The 18,459-nt window shown below is 37.3% G+C and overlaps 3 protein-coding genes across 4 annotated transcripts; 2 read left to right on the top strand and 1 right to left on the bottom strand.

Moving 5' to 3' along the window:
- The first annotated feature begins 569 nt into the window (after window positions 1–569).
- tbccd1 (TBCC domain containing 1) lies at window positions 570–6,786 on the top strand. The gene is made up of 7 exons (XM_051120141.1): window positions 570–956; window positions 2,556–2,887; window positions 2,966–3,122; window positions 3,459–3,830; window positions 4,712–4,898; window positions 5,344–5,847; window positions 6,002–6,786. The coding sequence occupies exons 2-7, from the start codon at window positions 2,558–2,560 to the stop codon at window positions 6,222–6,224; spliced, it is 1,773 nt and encodes a 590-aa protein (XP_050976098.1). The 5' UTR covers window positions 570–956; window positions 2,556–2,557; the 3' UTR covers window positions 6,225–6,786.
- Window positions 6,787–8,041: 1,255 nt separating this feature from the next.
- crygs2 (crystallin, gamma S2) lies at window positions 8,042–11,755 on the top strand. 2 transcript variants are annotated; one of them, XM_051120111.1, is made up of 4 exons: window positions 8,072–8,112; window positions 9,246–9,332; window positions 10,343–10,585; window positions 11,400–11,755. In XM_051120111.1, exons 2-4 carry the CDS (start codon window positions 9,330–9,332, stop codon window positions 11,670–11,672), a joined length of 519 nt encoding a protein of 172 aa, XP_050976068.1. In that variant the 5' UTR covers window positions 8,072–8,112; window positions 9,246–9,329; the 3' UTR covers window positions 11,673–11,755. The 2 variants fall into 2 exon arrangements, with proteins under 2 accessions (XP_050976067.1, XP_050976068.1); XM_051120110.1 differs by lacking the exon at window positions 9,246–9,332 and having other exon boundaries at window positions 8,042–8,112.
- On the bottom strand, window positions 11,000–18,312 carry lcmt2 (leucine carboxyl methyltransferase 2). Its single transcript, XM_051120109.1, has 14 exons — window positions 18,216–18,312; window positions 17,543–17,667; window positions 17,367–17,448; window positions 17,085–17,274; window positions 16,751–16,907; window positions 16,345–16,534; window positions 15,396–15,503; window positions 15,199–15,286; window positions 14,889–15,125; window positions 14,191–14,412; window positions 14,007–14,104; window positions 13,370–13,557; window positions 13,144–13,279; window positions 11,000–11,951 (listed from the first exon to the last, which is right to left on the bottom strand). The coding sequence occupies exons 1-14, from the start codon at window positions 18,255–18,257 to the stop codon at window positions 11,781–11,783; spliced, it is 2,034 nt and encodes a 677-aa protein (XP_050976066.1). The 5' UTR covers window positions 18,258–18,312; the 3' UTR covers window positions 11,000–11,780.
- Between the last annotated feature and the right edge of the window lie 147 nt (window positions 18,313–18,459).

The following is an 18,459-nucleotide window of genomic DNA, read 5'->3' as shown; positions in this document are numbered from 1 at the left end:
TTAAATATATAAGCGTCATATGTTTTGACACGTTACATTCACAGGGGAAACATACAACAAAAATATTGTTTAAAAAAACAATATGTTGATGCAATATGTTGAATACATGCAAAGCAATACAATGAATACAAAACCAAAATACAAAACAGTAATATTCTACTAAAATAGTTAGGAAAAGAAAGAAAGAAAGAAAGAAAGAAAGAAAGAAAGAAAGAAAGAAAAAAGAAAAACAAATAGATTAAAACTTAACAACATCTAAAACAGGAATAAATAAATAAATAAATAAACAACTAACTAAAATTAATAATTACACATAAAAATGTCAACGTCAAAAAATAACCAGGAGGTAACCCTAACATCGAAATTATTATTTTTTTCATAAATATGGCTGTTTTAGCATCTTTCTTATTAAGTGATGAGCAAAAAGACTCATAGAATAGTTTTAGATCAATACAAAAATAAATTATCCTAAAATTAGGCATACAATCAGTAACTTTACATTAGTGTCATATGACTTTTATATTGAAATGAAGTCGAGCTCCAAAGGGATCAATTTGTGTTACGTCACACTTTGTGACGCAGACATGGCAACCGCTCACGAACAGTTGTGCTGTTTTATCGTTGTTTGTTTTCTTAGAACTACCGTTAATGTTTCTTTAAAGTTCTTACTTGTTAATTAGGCTTTAGCTGATTTATTATTCTAAGGTGACGGTTTGGTGGTTGTGTGGATCTCTAATAATGGTGGAGTGAATGAAAAGATGACAATAATGAAGTTTTGAGCGGCATAGCAGTGCGCGTTCGCGAGGCACCTCAGTTTGGTATAGGGTCACGCGCGCGTCAGTGTGGACAGCATCGGAAAGCATTTCAGTGTAAATATATTTTATATATGTTTATTATTTTTAACCGATGAAACAAAGGTGACCACCTTTTGAAGCCCTGAAACTTTCAATGATCAGGTAAGGAGAATAAAAGTCGTGTCCATTATCACTGTGTCTGTGTAACGTTAGTTTTGGAAAATATGTTGCTAAACTTGTCATAAAGTTGGCTGACTGATCCAAATTTTGCTACATATGACTGTGGTTTATTTTGCTTTTTTTCACTTTTGAATGAATGTTTCCCATTGTATTGTTCTTGTATTAATTCATTTAAAAAAAAAAGATGATTACTTTGCTGATTAGCATCTGCATACTGGGATGATGTGGATTTCAAGGAAATAATGAAATTTTATTTTAAGACCATCAAGTGGTTACTTAGGAAATTGCTTGACTTTAGCTCATAAATGAGACTCAGGTTGGTTAGATATGATAAAATTCTTACCCTGGCTTTCCAGTATTGTAAACTATTTATCCAGCATTTCTCTTGTTACCATTCATATTATTATTGTGTATGCAACTGTATGCAATTTGCCAGTGCATTATCATTTACAGTCGATGGCAAAGGTTTACATACACCTTGCAGAATCTGCAAAATTTTAATTATTGTACCAAAATAAGCGGGATCATACAAAATGCATGTTATTTTTATTTTGTGCTGATGTGAATAAGATATTTTGCATAAAAGATGTTTACATATAGTCTACAAAAGAAAATAATAGTTGAATTTATAAAAATGACCATGTTCAAAAGTTTAAATACACTTGATTTTTTATACTGTGTTGTTACCTGAATGATCCACAGCTCTGTGTTTTCTTTTTTTTTTTTTTTTTAGATATAGTTGTTCCTGGTTGATGAGTTCCTGATTTGTCCTGAACAGTTAAACTGCCTGCTGTTCTTCAGAAAAATCCTTCAGGTCCCACAAAAAATCCCACAAAGGTCCCACAAAAAAAGTATTTTTGTGTATTTGAACCCTTTCCGACAATGATTGTATGATCTTGAGATCCACCTTTTCACACTGAGGACAACTGAGGGACTCATATGCAAGTATTACAGAAGGTTTAAGCGCTCACCGATGCTGTAGAAGGAAACAATGCATTAAGAGTTGGTGGATGAAAACATTTTGAGTTTGAAGATCAGGGTAAATTTATTTTGTCTTCTGGGGAACATGTAAGTATCTTTTTCTTCTGTAGCTTTTGAAGGGCAGTACTAAATGGGGAATTATAGTTAGGCAAAATAAGAAAAATGTACACAGCCTCATTCCGTTCAAACGTTTACACCCCTGGCTCTTAATAATCATTTTTCTTTCTGAGTCATCGGTGAGTATTTGAACTTTATGTAATAGTTGCATATGATTCCCTCAGTTGTGAAAGTGTAAAAAGATGGATCTCAAAATCATATGGTCATTGTTGGAAAGGGTTTAAATACACAAAAATGCTGAAAAACCAAATAATCTGTGGGACCTGAAGAACTGTTCTGAACAACAGCGGGCAGTTTAACTGTCCAAACAAGGGACTCATGAACAACTATGAATATATAAAATAAATAATATTTTGTAGATTCTGCAAGGTGTATGTAAACTTTTGACTTCAACTGTATGCACATACACAGCCATATTAATGGTGATTTTATCATTTTTCCCCACTCCGCTCACTCGTTTGAACAAATCTTTTTATTCAATAGAAATGGACAAATACACAGCATGTGTGTGGCCACGTCTGGAGCCCTTCCTGATCGGGGTTCTTCCCGCCACACCCCCAAGCAAATTCAGCATGCATTATCTGCGCAAGATGGCCTGTTATGTCCGGACCCGAGACGGCTGCTTCCCCAGGCTCGGCTGGCACATGTGGCGACACATCGCTTGTGGCAAACTGCAGTTGGCAGAGGAGCTTGCCTGGCTGTATTTTGAGACTTTTGATCTGTTGATGCCTCGTTCTGCAGAGCAGAGATTAGAGTGGGCAGAAGCTCTGTCGCAATGCCACACTCCAAAGGAACTTGACAGGCAGCGTTGTAAGGTACGAACTAAAGTGGTTGCTGTTTAAGAGTGTGATTGCTGTTCTGCTGTTCTAATCTTTTTCTCTGTCTTCTTTTAGCTGTCAGTGGACACGCTGCAGTTTCTACTCTTCCTGTATTTACAGCAACTGAACCGAATCTCTCTCCGCACGTCATTAATTGGGGAAGAGTGGCCAAGTCCCAGAGCACGATCTCCCTCATCATCCTCTGAGAGAGACACCAAAATAAATTCCCAAAAATAAGGTGTGTGGGTGAAGTCATATTGAGTCATACATTAATATATAGTTTGGAGTCAGTAAGATTTTTTTTTAAAATAAATGAATACTTTTATTCAGCAAGCATGAATTAAATTGATCAAATGTGACAGTCAGGACTGTATAAAATCTATAAAATCATTTTATTTAAATGTTTTTTTTTGGGGGGGGTTTTTTTGCTTATGCAAAAATTTAATCTTGTATTTTAATTTTGGGATGAAATCCTCAGACATCATCAGATTTACTTTTGTATGTCTTTTGAATGTCCTTTAACTTGTCACAATCAAATTCCATTTTATTTGTTTATTCCTTCTGTTTGACCAGAACTGGGACGACCAGGCTCATCTTACTTTCATCCAGACACACCTGGCTGAGCTTTTGGAGTTGCTAGTGGAGCCAGGCCAGCTGAGCAGTTCAGGACAGGTTCTGCGTGACAGCCAGCTCACTTCAGAGGCTCTGGAAAGCCTCAGTCTGTTGCTGGAAGGATCTGTGAGCCATAGCCGTACTGTGTACCCAATCCACAAGCTCCTCAGCCGGTCGCCGCTGCAGTCCCAGGCAGGATTCTCCAAACTCAGCCGCTCCTACTCTCTGCAGCAGTTTCAGGGGTTTCTGCATCAGGCTCTTTGCCTCAACCCCTTTGGCATCTCCACCTGCTCACAATCAGGAAAGAAACTGGCATGGGCGCTGCAAGGTAAACTGGAAATTCTCGTCAAAGGAATAAAGTTGTGGGTGGATTTTTGTAAGTGTTTAAAGTTTCACAAATCAAACGTTCTTTAGGAATATTTGTGGTTTGGTTTAGTTTAATTTAAGCCTGGTTTAGATTACATGATTGTAGCTTGATGTACGGTGTCTTTGGGATTCATAAATGACGATGGGCATCGGGACACAAGATTCAATCTCATGTAGTGTGTCATAGTGGACGACAACCGTTGCCACTTTATAACATCATTACAAAAAGACTAGCATGATTTTTCGGTCGTCCACGAGTTCCATCATATATGTGACACTGGCCAGTAGGAGCACCTTTGTACAGAAGCACCTTTGTACATGCTTTCAAATGAGCTGACATGAAAGTGAGACAAGGGTATCGGTCCTGCTAGGTGGAATTTTACAATGTTTGTGGAGCTATGACAATAATACTCCTGCATTTATGATGTTTCAGCGAGGGATGACCGCAACAGAGTGGGAAAAAAAAAGTTAAATAAACACTATTTTACCTCAGTTGTAGTCCCACAGTATAGATGAAAGTAGACATGTTGCTAAAGACGGCAAACGATGAATGGTCGGGTAGGACCGTGTAGTCTGACTTGTATCTTGTTCATGACAATATTAAAAATTCAAAAGTCAAAATTGCATAATATGACAGTGACTGATAAAAAAAAAATGTGTAGTCTGAACCAGGTTTTAAAGAATCAAAGATCAAAGAAATCATGTACATAGAAATCTTAAGGGAACAATACCAAAAGCCATCTTTTTCAATGAAAATGGTTTAAATTTGTCAGGTTTAGCTAAAAATGATTGATGGTTAACTACATTATAGTATTATTAACTCATTCATATTTTGTTTTGTAGTAGAGGGCACCCTAAAGAAAGCCAAAATATTCAGAAATACCCACATGGCTCCTCCAGGAAGTCGACTGTTGCTCATGTCACAGGTTTGCAAACAGACGCTCGCCAAAGACTCTGAAAAGCTGAATAATGCCAACATCAAACTCCACCGCTGCAGTGAGGCTTTCATCTACCTTCTTTCTCCTCTGCGGTGAGGAATCACTTAAATTATTAAATTAAAATAAATGCACTTTTGTTGTTATTTGAGTATTAAATGCACATTTTCTCTCTGTCTGTTTGTGTATTGTATTATATTATAATATGTTTATTTTATTTTTTTATTTTTGTAATGTTTTTTTTTTTTTTCAGGCCTTAGATACTGACTTGAAAAGGGCATAGGCAAAAAAAAAAAAAAAAAAAAAAAGGCTGTACTAGTTAACCACATTAATCAACTAATCTGTTGTTGGGTGCCTAGTCAAATATCATGTCCCATTTGTAACAATAATGACAGCATTGGATAAATCACAACATGCCTTAAAGTCAAAAGAATGTTAAAAGAAATGCTGGTCGTACCCTGTCATTTAGTCTCTTTCTTTTTTTTTAGTTTGTTTAGTACTGTGTAAACATCCATGTAAAACTACGCCCTTATCTTGCAGGTCTGTGACCTTGGACAAGTGCAGGAACAGTACAGTGGTTCTCGGCCCAGTGGGGACTAGTGTCCACATTCAGAGCTGTGAGAATGTTCGTGTGGTGTGTGTGGCTGGCCGTCTAACCGTAGGTGGCTCTTCTCACTGCACAATCCATGCCCTCACCCCTACTCGACCCCTTCTCCTTCCTGGGAATGTGTCTCTCACAATGGGCCCCTTCCACACACATTATCCCACTCTTGAGGACCACATGGCTAGCGTGGGCCTAGCAGTGCTTCCCAATTTATGGGACCAACCTCTTCTGTTTGGAGCCGAAGGTTCCGCTACAGACACTGGCTGCTACCGCATCCAGCCCCCCTCTGAGTTTTACCCGCTGGTGATACCTTTCCAAATGGAGGGGGATAACTGTGAGATCCCTTGGGGCCTGCCGGCAGACTACCAGAAAGCCATAGAGAGCCGAGAGAAGGCGATAGAGGATTGGCAGAAGACTGTAAAGGAAGCACACCTAAACAAGTGAGCCCTCTTGTCATAGTTTCATAGATCATAAAAAGATGTTACAGTATGTGCATCAGGTGAAAAATTGTAATGCATCTCCAAAATAATGACCTGAGCCATACGTTTTTTTTCTTTCAACATTCAGTTGTGATGCATTGTCTTTGTTTTAAAGGGTTCAGAGGCGGCAGTTTCAGGCCTTAGTGGAGCAGAAATTTCATGAGTGGTTGCTCGAGACAGGACAAAGGCGAGAGCTTGACAGCCTTCTCCCTCCTGCCCACACCCCCTCTACCTCTGTGGACCAATGGCCTTCCAGCCACACCTCCAACTCCGGACAGAATGTACTTAAAAACCAACCACCTGAACAAGCGATGGGACGGGCACCAACTGTTTGCTAAGAGAACAGCCAAACAACCAAAAACTACTTTTGCCCTCTCTGATTCTCAAACATTAGCGTTCTTCTGGTACGAAGACTGTCAATGCTGTATCGGATTTTGACAGGGACTTTGTGTCCTGTCACATTATTGACATCTAGAAAAATCTATGCTGGATTAGTTTGTAGAGTTACTGTATTATTGCTGCAGGTGTCTGATAGTTTAAGGGTTAAGGTACTTTCCTTTATAAGACACCAGTGATTCCAGAGGTTGATATGTAAGAGAATATCACCATAAGAGTCGTTATTTAATTAAAACAGGAAAGGGACTGATTGCTGCCTTCATATGAATTTAGAGGGAACAGGAATAGATATGTGCAGGAATGTACTGTAATTATTGACAAATGTCTTATTTGGTACTTGGCATAACACGTATACTCACTCAAGAGTTTGCAGCTATTGCCTCCTGAAATCTCACAGCCAGTATAAATGTTTATATTTCTCTTTTGCTGTATGTTCACAATGCCTTGCACTGTAATTGCACTATTACTGTATGTTCACAATACAGATTCCAACAATGCTGTCACTTAAAATGTCTCTTGAATATATTCATGTCTTAAAGGGATAGTTCAACCAAAAATGAAAGTGCCATTAATTACTCACCTTCATGTTGTTCCAAACCTATAAGACCTTTGCTCATCTATGGAACACAAATTAAGATATTTTTGATAAACTATCTTTATTTATTTATATTTAGATTTTTTTTTTTCTTCAGTTTTAGAATGAGTGAGTGATTTTGGTATTTCATATTAGTTGGAAAGGCAACATTTCAAATTCTTTTTCTTTTTATAGTTTAACCACAACGTTTTTGTGTTTATAGCATTGAATAATTTCAGAAGAGCCGTCCTGATCATAGTGGTCAAATTTGTTTGCAAAATATTTTGAATCTGATGACTCCTACCCCGTTTCACAGACGAGGCTTAAGCCAAGTCCTAGACTAAAATGTAAGTCTGAGCTTTTTAAATTAAAAGAAACTTGCACTGAGTTAACTTAAAATATACCAGTGCCTTTGTTTTGTCTCAAGTTGCACACCGGCAAGTTTATAAAAATTACTTAAATGTCCTAATTGAACTATAGCTTAATCCTGGCTTAGTCTAAGCCCTGTTTGTGAAACCGGGTCTTTGTGTCTCTTGACCTAATGAAAATTGATTCAGAATCTCACTGAACACAGTTTGGTGGATACGAATTTTGAGCATTCAGACATCTGACTCATTACACGTACTGCTTTTTGCATATTTTGTAGCAGGGAAGTGTGCATATTCTGCTACAGGATATATTTACCATAGGTTACTATATTAAATACAATATTTCACTGAAGATTTGTCATTTTAAAACCTAAATTATCACTGCCTGTTCAGTATTGCATATGCAAAGCACTTACATTTTGTCCAGATTTAGTTAGTTGGTTCATTTACCAGTGGCTATGCTGTTAAAAAGAGCTGACCCAGAGTAATGGGTGCCATTCAGCATGGTGTGACAATCCAGTGAGCCTGGGTTCTTTATTTGGCAGTGCTCTTGGCATCAGGTGCTGGCCAGTGTGCTGTGTTTGTTGTGGTTCAAGTTGGTCCAGTTGTAGAGTGCAGTGTTGTTTCAGGATGAATGAATGCCCGTGCCAGGCTAGTCATTATCCTTTAATCCCCATTTGCTTTTCTGGAAAAAAAACTGAATAGTGCTAGAATCACTGACTCGATTTTTGGATCTCATTTTCATGACAAAGTGAATATCTGGCCCTCCCCTCCTCGACATTTTGACGGTGGGAGCTGCATATTTAAACAGCCCCATAAAACATTCACTCTTGACACTCAGGCCACCTCCCCCGGACAAGACTAAATACAGTATTCAAGATGGGCAGGGTGAGTAGGAAATCACTTGAATATAATGGAAAAGAGGCTGAATCTAGCGCAGCTGCGTAATTTATAAAAACAAAATTGCAGAACTAATAAGAAAATATATGTATAATCAAGGTTTATCAACCTTAATGGCAGATACAGAAGTTGTGTAGCATCTTTATGTTCAGTTCAGCGAATTAGTTTGTGAATGTACATATATTAATGTGTTAGATATATTAGTTCTGTTAACTTTACATTCACATTAGGAAATAAAATATTAAAGAAATGTTTAAAATCTACCTAGCAGATAGTGCTGATATTGTTGAGACTTCATGACATAATCAGAAATTTTTTAGTTTTCTTTAATGCAGTTTCTAAAATTCTGACACAATTTTCTAAAACCCCTGTTTTCTAGAACCTCTTTTCTAAACGTGTTGGCCAGCAGTCAGATAAGTACTGTAGGACTGTTTTGGATTAGATTCTTTATGAAACTGTGTTTTTATTTACAGATCAGACCATTTTGAATCTAAGATGGTCATCTGTAGTATTAGATATGTAATATTGGTTGGTTGCTGGCATAGCAAACTGGCTAATTATGGAAGCCTGTTTCTGCCACTGAATAAAAAATGTAAAAAGTAATTGCAACTTTTTTTCTTGCAATTGTGAGGTTACATCTCAGAATTCAGATTTTTTTTTCTCAGAATTGCATGATATAAACTCACAATTCTGACTTTTTTCTCAGAATTGCGTGATGCAAACTCGCAATTCTGACTTTTTTCTCAGAATTGAGAGATATAGTTGCAATTCTGAGAAATAAAGTTGCAATTCTGGTAGTCAGAACTGCAAGATATAAACACAATTAAGTTTATATCTCACAATACTGTGTGACTTCATTTCAGAATTGCAAGTTTATATCTCGCAATTCTGACTTTATAACTCGCAATTGCGAGCTTATAACACAATTCTGAACTCACAATTGATTCTTCGCAAGGAGTTTGATTGACAAGCGATCTTGCCAATTATAATGTCAAATTTTTGTCTTACAAACAACCCAGACAGGAGAGCAGATTAATGTTGGTGTATTTTGAGTCTTTAAAACGTTAAAACAACATACCTTCTGATGTTCATTCATGTTTATTCCATGCTATAACAACTAGTAAAGAGGAAGAGATGATTGGTTCACATGCTGCTTGAACTGAGGCGCTACAGTGATCTGTCACAACACACTAAAGAGCCACAAAATGGTATTTATTATTCGAATTTCTTACAAAATGACAAAGTTTGAAAGCTGAGGCTTTTTCATACCAAAAGTAACCTGCTCTGTCTCGTCTGTCGGCACAGTGTCAGTGTCGTCTTTGCTCCACTTGTTGGACATAACAGTAACAAAGGGGGGTGGGTCTTTATAAAGGGCTAATTAAAGGAGAAGTTCACTTCTTTCAAGTTACAAGTTTTCTTCCCAAAAAAAGGTAAAACAGCAATGTAGGACAATTTTGATGTTGAAGAAGAAAACTAGATGGGAGTTTTTCGACATACCCTAACTGTATTGACCCGGATTGCACAGACTACGCATGTGCATCGCAGAGACAAGAAAAGCATTTGAGGTTAAAAATATTATAAACTGTCAAATTTGTTTCAAAAATGACCGATCGTTTTGCTAGATAAGACCCTTCTTCTTCTATATGGAGATAATATATATGGAGATAATTTTTTAAATGTTTTCCTCAAGAAATGTAATTTCTTATCAACCAAAGAAAGAAAGACATGACTATCTTTGATTACAAGGGGGTGAGTAAATTATCTGTACATTTTTGTTCTGGAAGTGAACTTCTCCTTAACCTCACAGTGTTGCCGAGTCATTTTCCTGTGGAATTGGGCTACTGTAGCACTGTTGCTACGGATTGTTTTTAATGTCCACGCGTTGAAGCGACTAATAACGTGATATGTAGCCTCTGGAATGCGAATTTTACCAGGGGTCCCTGCCAAAAAAAAAAACCCTCCCTTGAATGCAATTTTTACTGGAGGACCCCACAGCGAAACGCAATTGGGCTAGTTTTGAGTAGTAATTGGGCAGGTTTCTTTGTGAAAATCTGGCAACCCTAAACTTCAAGGTCACGTTGGACAAGATAAAATGTATGTTGTTTGCTGGCCAGCCAGCTAAATCAGCATAAAAATGGCCAAAACAGTTGTTTAACCATTTTTATATGATGTGAAGTGGTATAAAAATGCTCTTCAACATTATCTTGATGTCTCTCAGATTGTGTTTTTTGAGGAAAAAAATTTCAAGGGCCGCCGTTATGAGTGTGACAGTGACTGCTCTGACTTCCATGCCTACCTGAGCTGCTGCAACTCTATTCGTGTGGAAAGCGGTGCCTGGGTGGTTTACGAGCGGCCCAACTACACAGGTAACCGGTATCTGCTAACCAGGGGAGAGTATCCTGAATACCTGGGCTGGATGGGCCTCAATGACTGTCTCAGTTCCTGCAAGCTCATCCGCTTCGTAAGTTCAACCAGTACATTCAACAGCGTGCATTAGTGAGTTTTTTTCTAAGACTTAAATGGTGTATAGAGCAGAATAAATATGATTTGCAATGTTTTTAGACTGGGGATAATGATCAAACTGTTTCACAGTGCTGTGCTAGAAGTGAATTCGATTTACTGTGTTAAAGCTCAATAAAAGCCTGGCACAGTATGAGTAGCGGAAGGTCATGCATAGACCTTTTCTAACTGTTACGTCAGTTTAACCCAATTAAGCCACACAGCTTTTGCCATTAAATCGGTGTCCATGTGGTCTGCAGTATTTGATTCAGTCTTGTTAAACGACCAAACTTTTATGTGTAATGCAAGCAAATGTTTAGCTTGGTTTGATCAATAGAGCATACAGAGGACTAAATTACATTTTAGGTCAATGCAATTCTTTTTAATTTACTTTATTTGGACATCAGGCGCCATCTTCTCCAACACTCATACAACTCCATAAAAAGTATATGTTGGATCTATAAAATATCAGAACAGTTTTTGCTCTGAAGGCTTGTATGAATATTTCTATAGCATGAATACTATTATATAATATATATTTTCAAAATGCTCCAAAAAAGGTCAAACTGGGCAAACAAGATAAAATTGTATATTAATTTACAAAACATGCCTGTGAAGGTCTTCAAGTGTTATATATTTGTAACTGCGTTTTACAAAGCTAGTGCCATCTTATTCCACGTCTTCTTTTTGTGCCATTTATCTGAACTTCAACCTTCATGCACAAATATTTCTACTTCTTTTCTATTCCCAAACCCAAATAAATCCAACCCATGCAGACAAGTGGAATGCAGTACAAAGTTCAGTTGTACGACAAGCCCGACTTCACAGGCCAGGCCATAGAGTCCATTGAAGACTGTCCATCTGTGCTGGAGAGGTTCCGTCTGAGAGAGGTCCACTCCTGCAAAGTTCTGGACGGCTACTGGATCTTCTACGAGCATCCCAACTACCGTGGCCACCAGTACTTCCTGGAGAAGGGCAACTACCGCAAACCAGTGGACTGGGGTGCGGTCTGTCCCACCGTGCAGTCTTTCCGTCGCTTCACGGAGTGATGTCCCTGTGTCGCAATACTTGGGCTATTTGGCTAAAGTTCCGGCTGAAATAAAGTTTGGCTGGAGATTCACTCAGCAGCACATTTGTTGCTTGTTTGTCGTTTGTACTTATGAAGAGCAAAGTATTGGTCTTAAATCCACTGTTACAGGGTGGAGATTGAGATGAGTCCCAAATGAGAAACAGTTTCCACCTCCACCAATGAGCACCATCTCTGACCCCTCAGAGTCCAGCAGCTCAGAGCAGAATGAATGCAGCATCAGAGGCCAAGGCACAGATGACTGAAGTAAAATAAAATTTGAAAAAAAAAAAGATAAGTAATGACAAATAAATTAAAGTTATTTATGCATATGAAAACAGGGGATTGCTGGAAATGTAACTGAAATTAATTAGTTAGCAACAAAAATTACAAAAATAAATACAATATTTATGTCTTCAGGTGGTTTATTGTTTTTTAAACTGAGGACCAACACCTTTTGACCAATGACTTTTGCAGTCATTTATGAACAACTGCATAAGGATTTTCAATATAATTTTTAAAATCCTAGCCACTGGCAATTTCTTGCCAATAAAATATTTTCAATCGAAGTATTACCAAAAATCCAGATTTAATTTCGATTAATTAATTTTATTATTTCATTGACTTTTCCAGTCCTAAAAAAAATATCACACATTAGTAATTCAATTTATTAATAGTATTAATCAAACAATTCCTTCATCAGGTAATATATTTCTTAAGTCTGAAGGCATTTTCATACAATAAATGATGACTATAACCATAAAATAAAAAAAAAAAAAAAATACTCAAATTCTCAAAGAGAATAGCTAAGTTAGCCCAACTATAAAGATAACATAAGAGAGAACGACACTTTCAGGATTTCAAATTTCAAATGTCATCAATTTCAAAGCATTTTTTGCAGTTGATGAGAGATAAAAATATTGCCAATCAAATGCAATACTGTTATATAATAAAGTTGTTATTTTTGTTTTCTTTGCACACAAAAAGTATTATTGTAGCTTCAAAAAATTAAGGTTAAACCGCTGATGGCACATGGACTATTTTAACTATGTTCTTACTGCCTTTCTGGGCCTTGAACGTGTCAGTTGCGTTGCTGTCTATGCAGGGTCAGAAAGCTCTCAGATTTCATCAACATATTATAATTTGTGTCTTGAAGATAAACAAAGGTCCTACGGGTTTGGAATGACACGAGAGTAATTAATAACAGAATTTTCATTTTTGGGTGAGCTATTCCTTCAACTCTATAGGCTGTTCATTGCTGCCAAGCAATAATGCAACTTTCTGCATTATTACTGAGTGCATATTTGGATTGTACAACAGCAGTGAACATCAATCAGAATTTAAAGTCAGAAATTTATTTTACTATGCCTATCCAATGAGATTTTAGAGCCAAAATTTTCCATTTTATAATAAGCCATTAATCACTGCTAAAGTTCATGAGCAAAGTAACTTACGGTATCCAACTGGATCTCCAAACAGCTCCCAGTGTTCAGATTTATTACAGCAACTCCTGGTACTCCATCAGCCTGAAGCCAAACTCCACCAACCACAACCAACTTCTCATTTATTACGTGGGCTGAGTGAGAATATCTGAAAAGAGAGGCCAAGACTGTGACTTTGATCACTGAGAGGTGTCACATCTTCATAAAACAACATCCAAATAAGTAAATGGTTTTAAACCTGGGTACTGGGGGTGGATGTAAATTCTTTGTCTCCCAGCAGAAACCTGATGATGTGGGTCTCAGGTAGAAAACATCACAGAGAGGTCTGCCTCCTTTCCCTAAACCTCCAAATATCACAAGTCCCCCTCCATAGGGACAAGCAGAATGGGAATGACGGGCTTCTGGTACGGCACCAACAACTGTCATCTGATTGAAACACACAAAAGATTCTCAAACATTCATCCTCTAGACATGATGGCTATTCCAAAATATACACCGGAACACTGTGTTGCCCTTATCAAAAATCTAAGGTATATACACTACTGTTCAAATGTTTGGGGTAAGTACGATTTTTAATTAAAAATCTTATTCAGCAAGAATGGAATGACCAAAGGTGACAGCAAAGACATGTATATTGTTACAAAAGATTTATATTTTAAATTCATCAAAGAATCCTGAAACAATGTTCAACATTGATGTTAATAAGAAATATTACTTGAGCACCAAAACAGCATGTGACACTGAAGACTGGAGTAATGGCTGCTCAAAACGTACATCCCCAAACATTTTAACTGAGGTGTATCCGTTTGTTTGTACATTTTCATGAGGTTTTAATACGAGAAAGATGAGAAATAAAAAATAATACAAAGCCATGCCTCAGTCCAGTGTTTGTCCTCCAAACATAGGAAATGTGCATCACCTAAAACTGGATCCTTCTCTGTACGTCCTCCAAACACAAATAGAAAAGTCTTATCTGAAACGATACATTAAAAAGTTAATATTTCGCTCCTTATAAAATGCCAAGAAAAATACAAAAAATACCTAAAAAAAATCTCCAACCTTTATAACATATCAAGGTTGATGTGTGTCGCCATCGTGGCTTTGGACCAGTCCCGGTACAAACCGTGTTCTCAAAGGACAGCTGTACAGCACTTTGCTCATTGCCAGGGTCAAAGGTCACCCACACAACACTGCCTGTTGGATTGAGTGGAGAAGTCCTGCCACCGAGGAGGACAGCTCCACCTCCAGGGATAGAAGTCAACGTCTGATAAAGACTAACCACTAAGGAGAAGAAATATGAGACAAAGATATGCATACATACATAATTAGACATGTCTCTGCACCAAATTGTTAGAAATTAAACAAAACCTTAGAGATTACATAGCTTCAGATTTGCATATCACCCAAAATCTAATAATAACTCCTTGCAAATACTATAAAAATATTCAGCACTATCCTCATACATACAGTGCACTCACATAAAACAATAAATACTATACAGCAAATCTCATCCGTTTGTTTATTTCATCACCATATTAATATATGCAAATAAGTGGACAATTAGACATGATAGTATTATGAGCATTAACATGATGAATTTATGTAAAGCTGCTTTTAAACAATGTGTACTGTGAAAAGTGCTTTACGAATAAAATTGACTTGACAAAGTGTGTTTATTTACTAACAAACAGATCAAACAGTTTATTTAGAAAATGATCAAATTATCAAAGACAAAAATAGAGCACTGATCAAATCACCTTTATCCCCGTGAGCCTCCACACAGGCACATTTCCAGCCATCCTTCTCTTTGATCAGGACCCTCGCTGCTGTGTCTCTTCCGTTTCTCCCACAGCCTCCAGTGAGTAGGATGATTCCAGGTGCCAGGACAGCAGAAGCCATTCCAACAGCCTCTATACTCGGAGAGCCATACATGGGCTGAATGACCAGGGGAGGGCGCTCAGTCCATTGAGGAGTCATATGAGGAATCGAAGATGCTAGGAGTGAAAATAGCACATGTGTTATGTTAAGAGCACCTACACATAATACAAATATCTTACAGAATCTTACCCTTTGGTAGAGTGAGAAGGGCTTGATTGGTCACAGAGCCTTTGGAGGCTGTAAGGATGAAGTAATGAGAACATTTCTGGTGCCACTCCTGATATCAAAAAGATAAACGCAGGTCTGGGATCAGGCATTAGAACAAATTCAGTGGTGATTCTGGGATCATTCAATGGTTTTTGCTGGGAATGGGGCTGTTTCCTCACCTCAAATTCATCAAAAGGCTCCAGTCCCGAGACTCTCTGCCTCTCATCTTCAGGAAGAAGGTCAAAGTAGAACTGGTTCAAATCCAGACAGACACATTTTTCCCAGCCCTGTGGGAGTCAAAGATCTGTTACCTGGCTTGCTGATAATCCAGTGTGATCAATTTAGTCTAACGTTCAAAAGTTGGTATGACTTTTTTGTTTTTAATATATTTTTTGAAAGAAGTCTCTTATGTTCTTTAAGGGTGCATTTATTAAATTAAAACACAGAAAAAAAACAGTAATATCGTGAATACTGCAATAACAAAAATCTAACTTAATATTTTAAAACGTAATTTATTCCTGTGATGGCAAAGCTGAATTTCCATCGTTAGTTGGGTTTCCGTCATTACTCCAGTCTTCAGTTTCATACATTCCTTCAGAATGCTAAAAACATACATAATCTATATACTAAAAACACATGACCCTGGACAACAAAACTAGTCATAAGGGTGAATTTTTTGAAACTGAGATTTATAAATCATCTAAAATGCAGAATAAATAAGCTTTCCATTGATGTATGGTTTGTTAAGATAGGACAATATTTGGTAGAGACACAATTTAAAAATCTGGAATCTGAAGGTGCAAAAAAAAAAAACAAACAAACAAAAAAACAATATTAAATCACCTTTAAAGTTGTCCAAATGAAGTTTTTAGCAATGCATGTTACTAATCAAAAACTAAGTTCTGACATATTTACAGTAGAAAATTTACAAAATATCTTATACTACTAAATATGGAACATAATCTTTACAAATATCCTAATGATTTTTGGCATAAAATCAAAATCTAGAATTTTGGCCCATGCAATGTATTTTTGGCTATTGCTACAAATATACCTGTGCTACTTAAGACTGGTTTTGTGGTTCAGGGTCACAAATAAATGTGCATGAAACATTAATTGGAGCCATACCTTCTGTATGAATCTATGCGTCTGAGCGACAGTGTCTGGATATTGTTTGAGAGCATGTATGGTAGAATTAAGCTTCAGGAAGTGGTTTTGCATGACCCTGCCAAACGGGTCATCTGGGCGGATCTGTTCGTACATCACAAACATAGATTGTGGGAGTAGTTTGGCAGCCCAGCCAATCACAGCATCTGACCTGGAGAAAAACACCAAAATGTTAAAACTAGTTAGACTGTTTGCTCAAAAGTTAATATGGTCTCTATAGTAGAAGGCAAAAGAAAACTATTGAAAAAAGACAGAACAGCAATGAGATTGGAATAACCATCAAGCCTCAGAGGTTCAGGAGCACATATACTAACTGTTGCACCATGGCTCCAACCAGTTCAAGTCGAAGTTGAATTAACGGTCTCACCATTGTGTTTCCATGTAAGTCAACACAACCTCTGACAAGACAAGAGTGGGAGCGTCCCACTGTAGTCCAGCTCTGCTCAGAGTCGCCTCCACCTCCTGCTCCTTCCTGACATCCACACCAATGAGATTATAATGACCACTTCTGATGAACACAGCATCTACACATGGACAAGAAACACGTAGCAAATGTTCTTTAGAGAGAACATCACTTTAGAGACAAAAGACAAAGTTGGACAAGTATCCGTAGGAATAATAACATTTATGTACTGCACTGCACAGTTTATGTGGTTATGTTTTGAAATCTATTCCATTAATATGTGATACAGATGTCCTACTAGTCTGCTGATTTGAGAGAGCATCCCAATCTGGCAACGCATCCTTCAGGCAAGTATTGCTATTGATCAAGGCAGCCTTGCGCCGGGCCACTTCTGGAAAGTCAACCTCGAAAACTGTGACATCTCCAAGGGCTCCTTCTGCATGCAGCCGGAAATACAATGAGTCAAACCCGGCTCCTAGTGACAGAATCTGAGATTAAGAGACGGATATGATCAAGGTATTCATTTTTTTTTTTTACAGTAAAAACACTCATACAAAAAAAGGTGAACATTTCATCCCACCTGTCTCCTCGAGCAGGATATTGTGGCATGGAAAAACTGCTTCACACAGTGATCAACTGCTTTCCAGCGCACATAATAACCTCTGGGCCAGAAAATATACACAAATAAGAAATAATGCATCTGTTTTATGAAAATATAATCACTTACAGGGCAAGAACTGTCTCCTACACATTTACCTATTAATCAGTGGAGCTCTTCTTGACACTTTGCACACAAAATGCTTAAGGAAATCATCGTGGAAGTAGCCCTGTGCCGCTGCCGACACCTTACTGACCACACTGCTGTCATTAGTCCCCTGCACCTGTGAGAATATGTAAATTAAAATATGGGGATAAAACGTTAATTCCACAGAAGAAAGTAATACAGGTTTGAAACAACATGAGAGTGAGTATGATCACAAAATATTTATTTTTTGGTTGACAATCCCTTAAAAATCAAACATACCATATTAAATACAACATGCAGAGTACAGACTGATGTTACAAAAAACGTATTATTAAAATTATAATGTATATAATATATAAACATCAAATAAATGCACTATAATATAAATATAATTTAAATACGTTTATTAATTATATATTGTAATGCTCTTTAAAAGGTAGTACCATGTTATAGTGACAGAATCAGATGGAAATACCATATATTGTTTAATTTCCAAAATTATATGCAATGGCACTTACTATGGGCAAAACAGTATTAATATTACCATGGTGCGTAATACTATTGGCACTTTTTGTTAGCGGTATAACAATTTTCACTGCCATATTTGACCTTTATAAAATTTTTAGATCTGAGCTGACCCAGTTTAAATGAAACCCAACAGAATATAAATACTGTCAGACTCACAGCAACATCTTTTCCTTGCTCTCTCTTGCTGTTTACTGGCATCACTGAACACACGTGGAAACAGACTGTGGAAGCAAACAAGGAAGCACTAAACCGGAAGCGGCTGCACATCACTCTATGACAAAAGTCATTTTATTTCAAATATAACTTCACATTAGAATTTAATGCAAAACAACTTCGGGACAAAAATATAAGCGCGTAGTTTATAGTTTATATCCCGTTGACTGGAATATTCAGTGATGCT

This window comes from Labeo rohita, chromosome 9 (genome assembly GCF_022985175.1).
Source record: "Labeo rohita strain BAU-BD-2019 chromosome 9, IGBB_LRoh.1.0, whole genome shotgun sequence".
In the NCBI taxonomy this organism is placed as follows: domain Eukaryota; kingdom Metazoa; phylum Chordata; class Actinopteri; order Cypriniformes; family Cyprinidae; genus Labeo; species Labeo rohita.
Note: the sequence above shows the minus strand (reverse complement) of the source record. Positions and strands in the feature narration are given on the sequence as shown.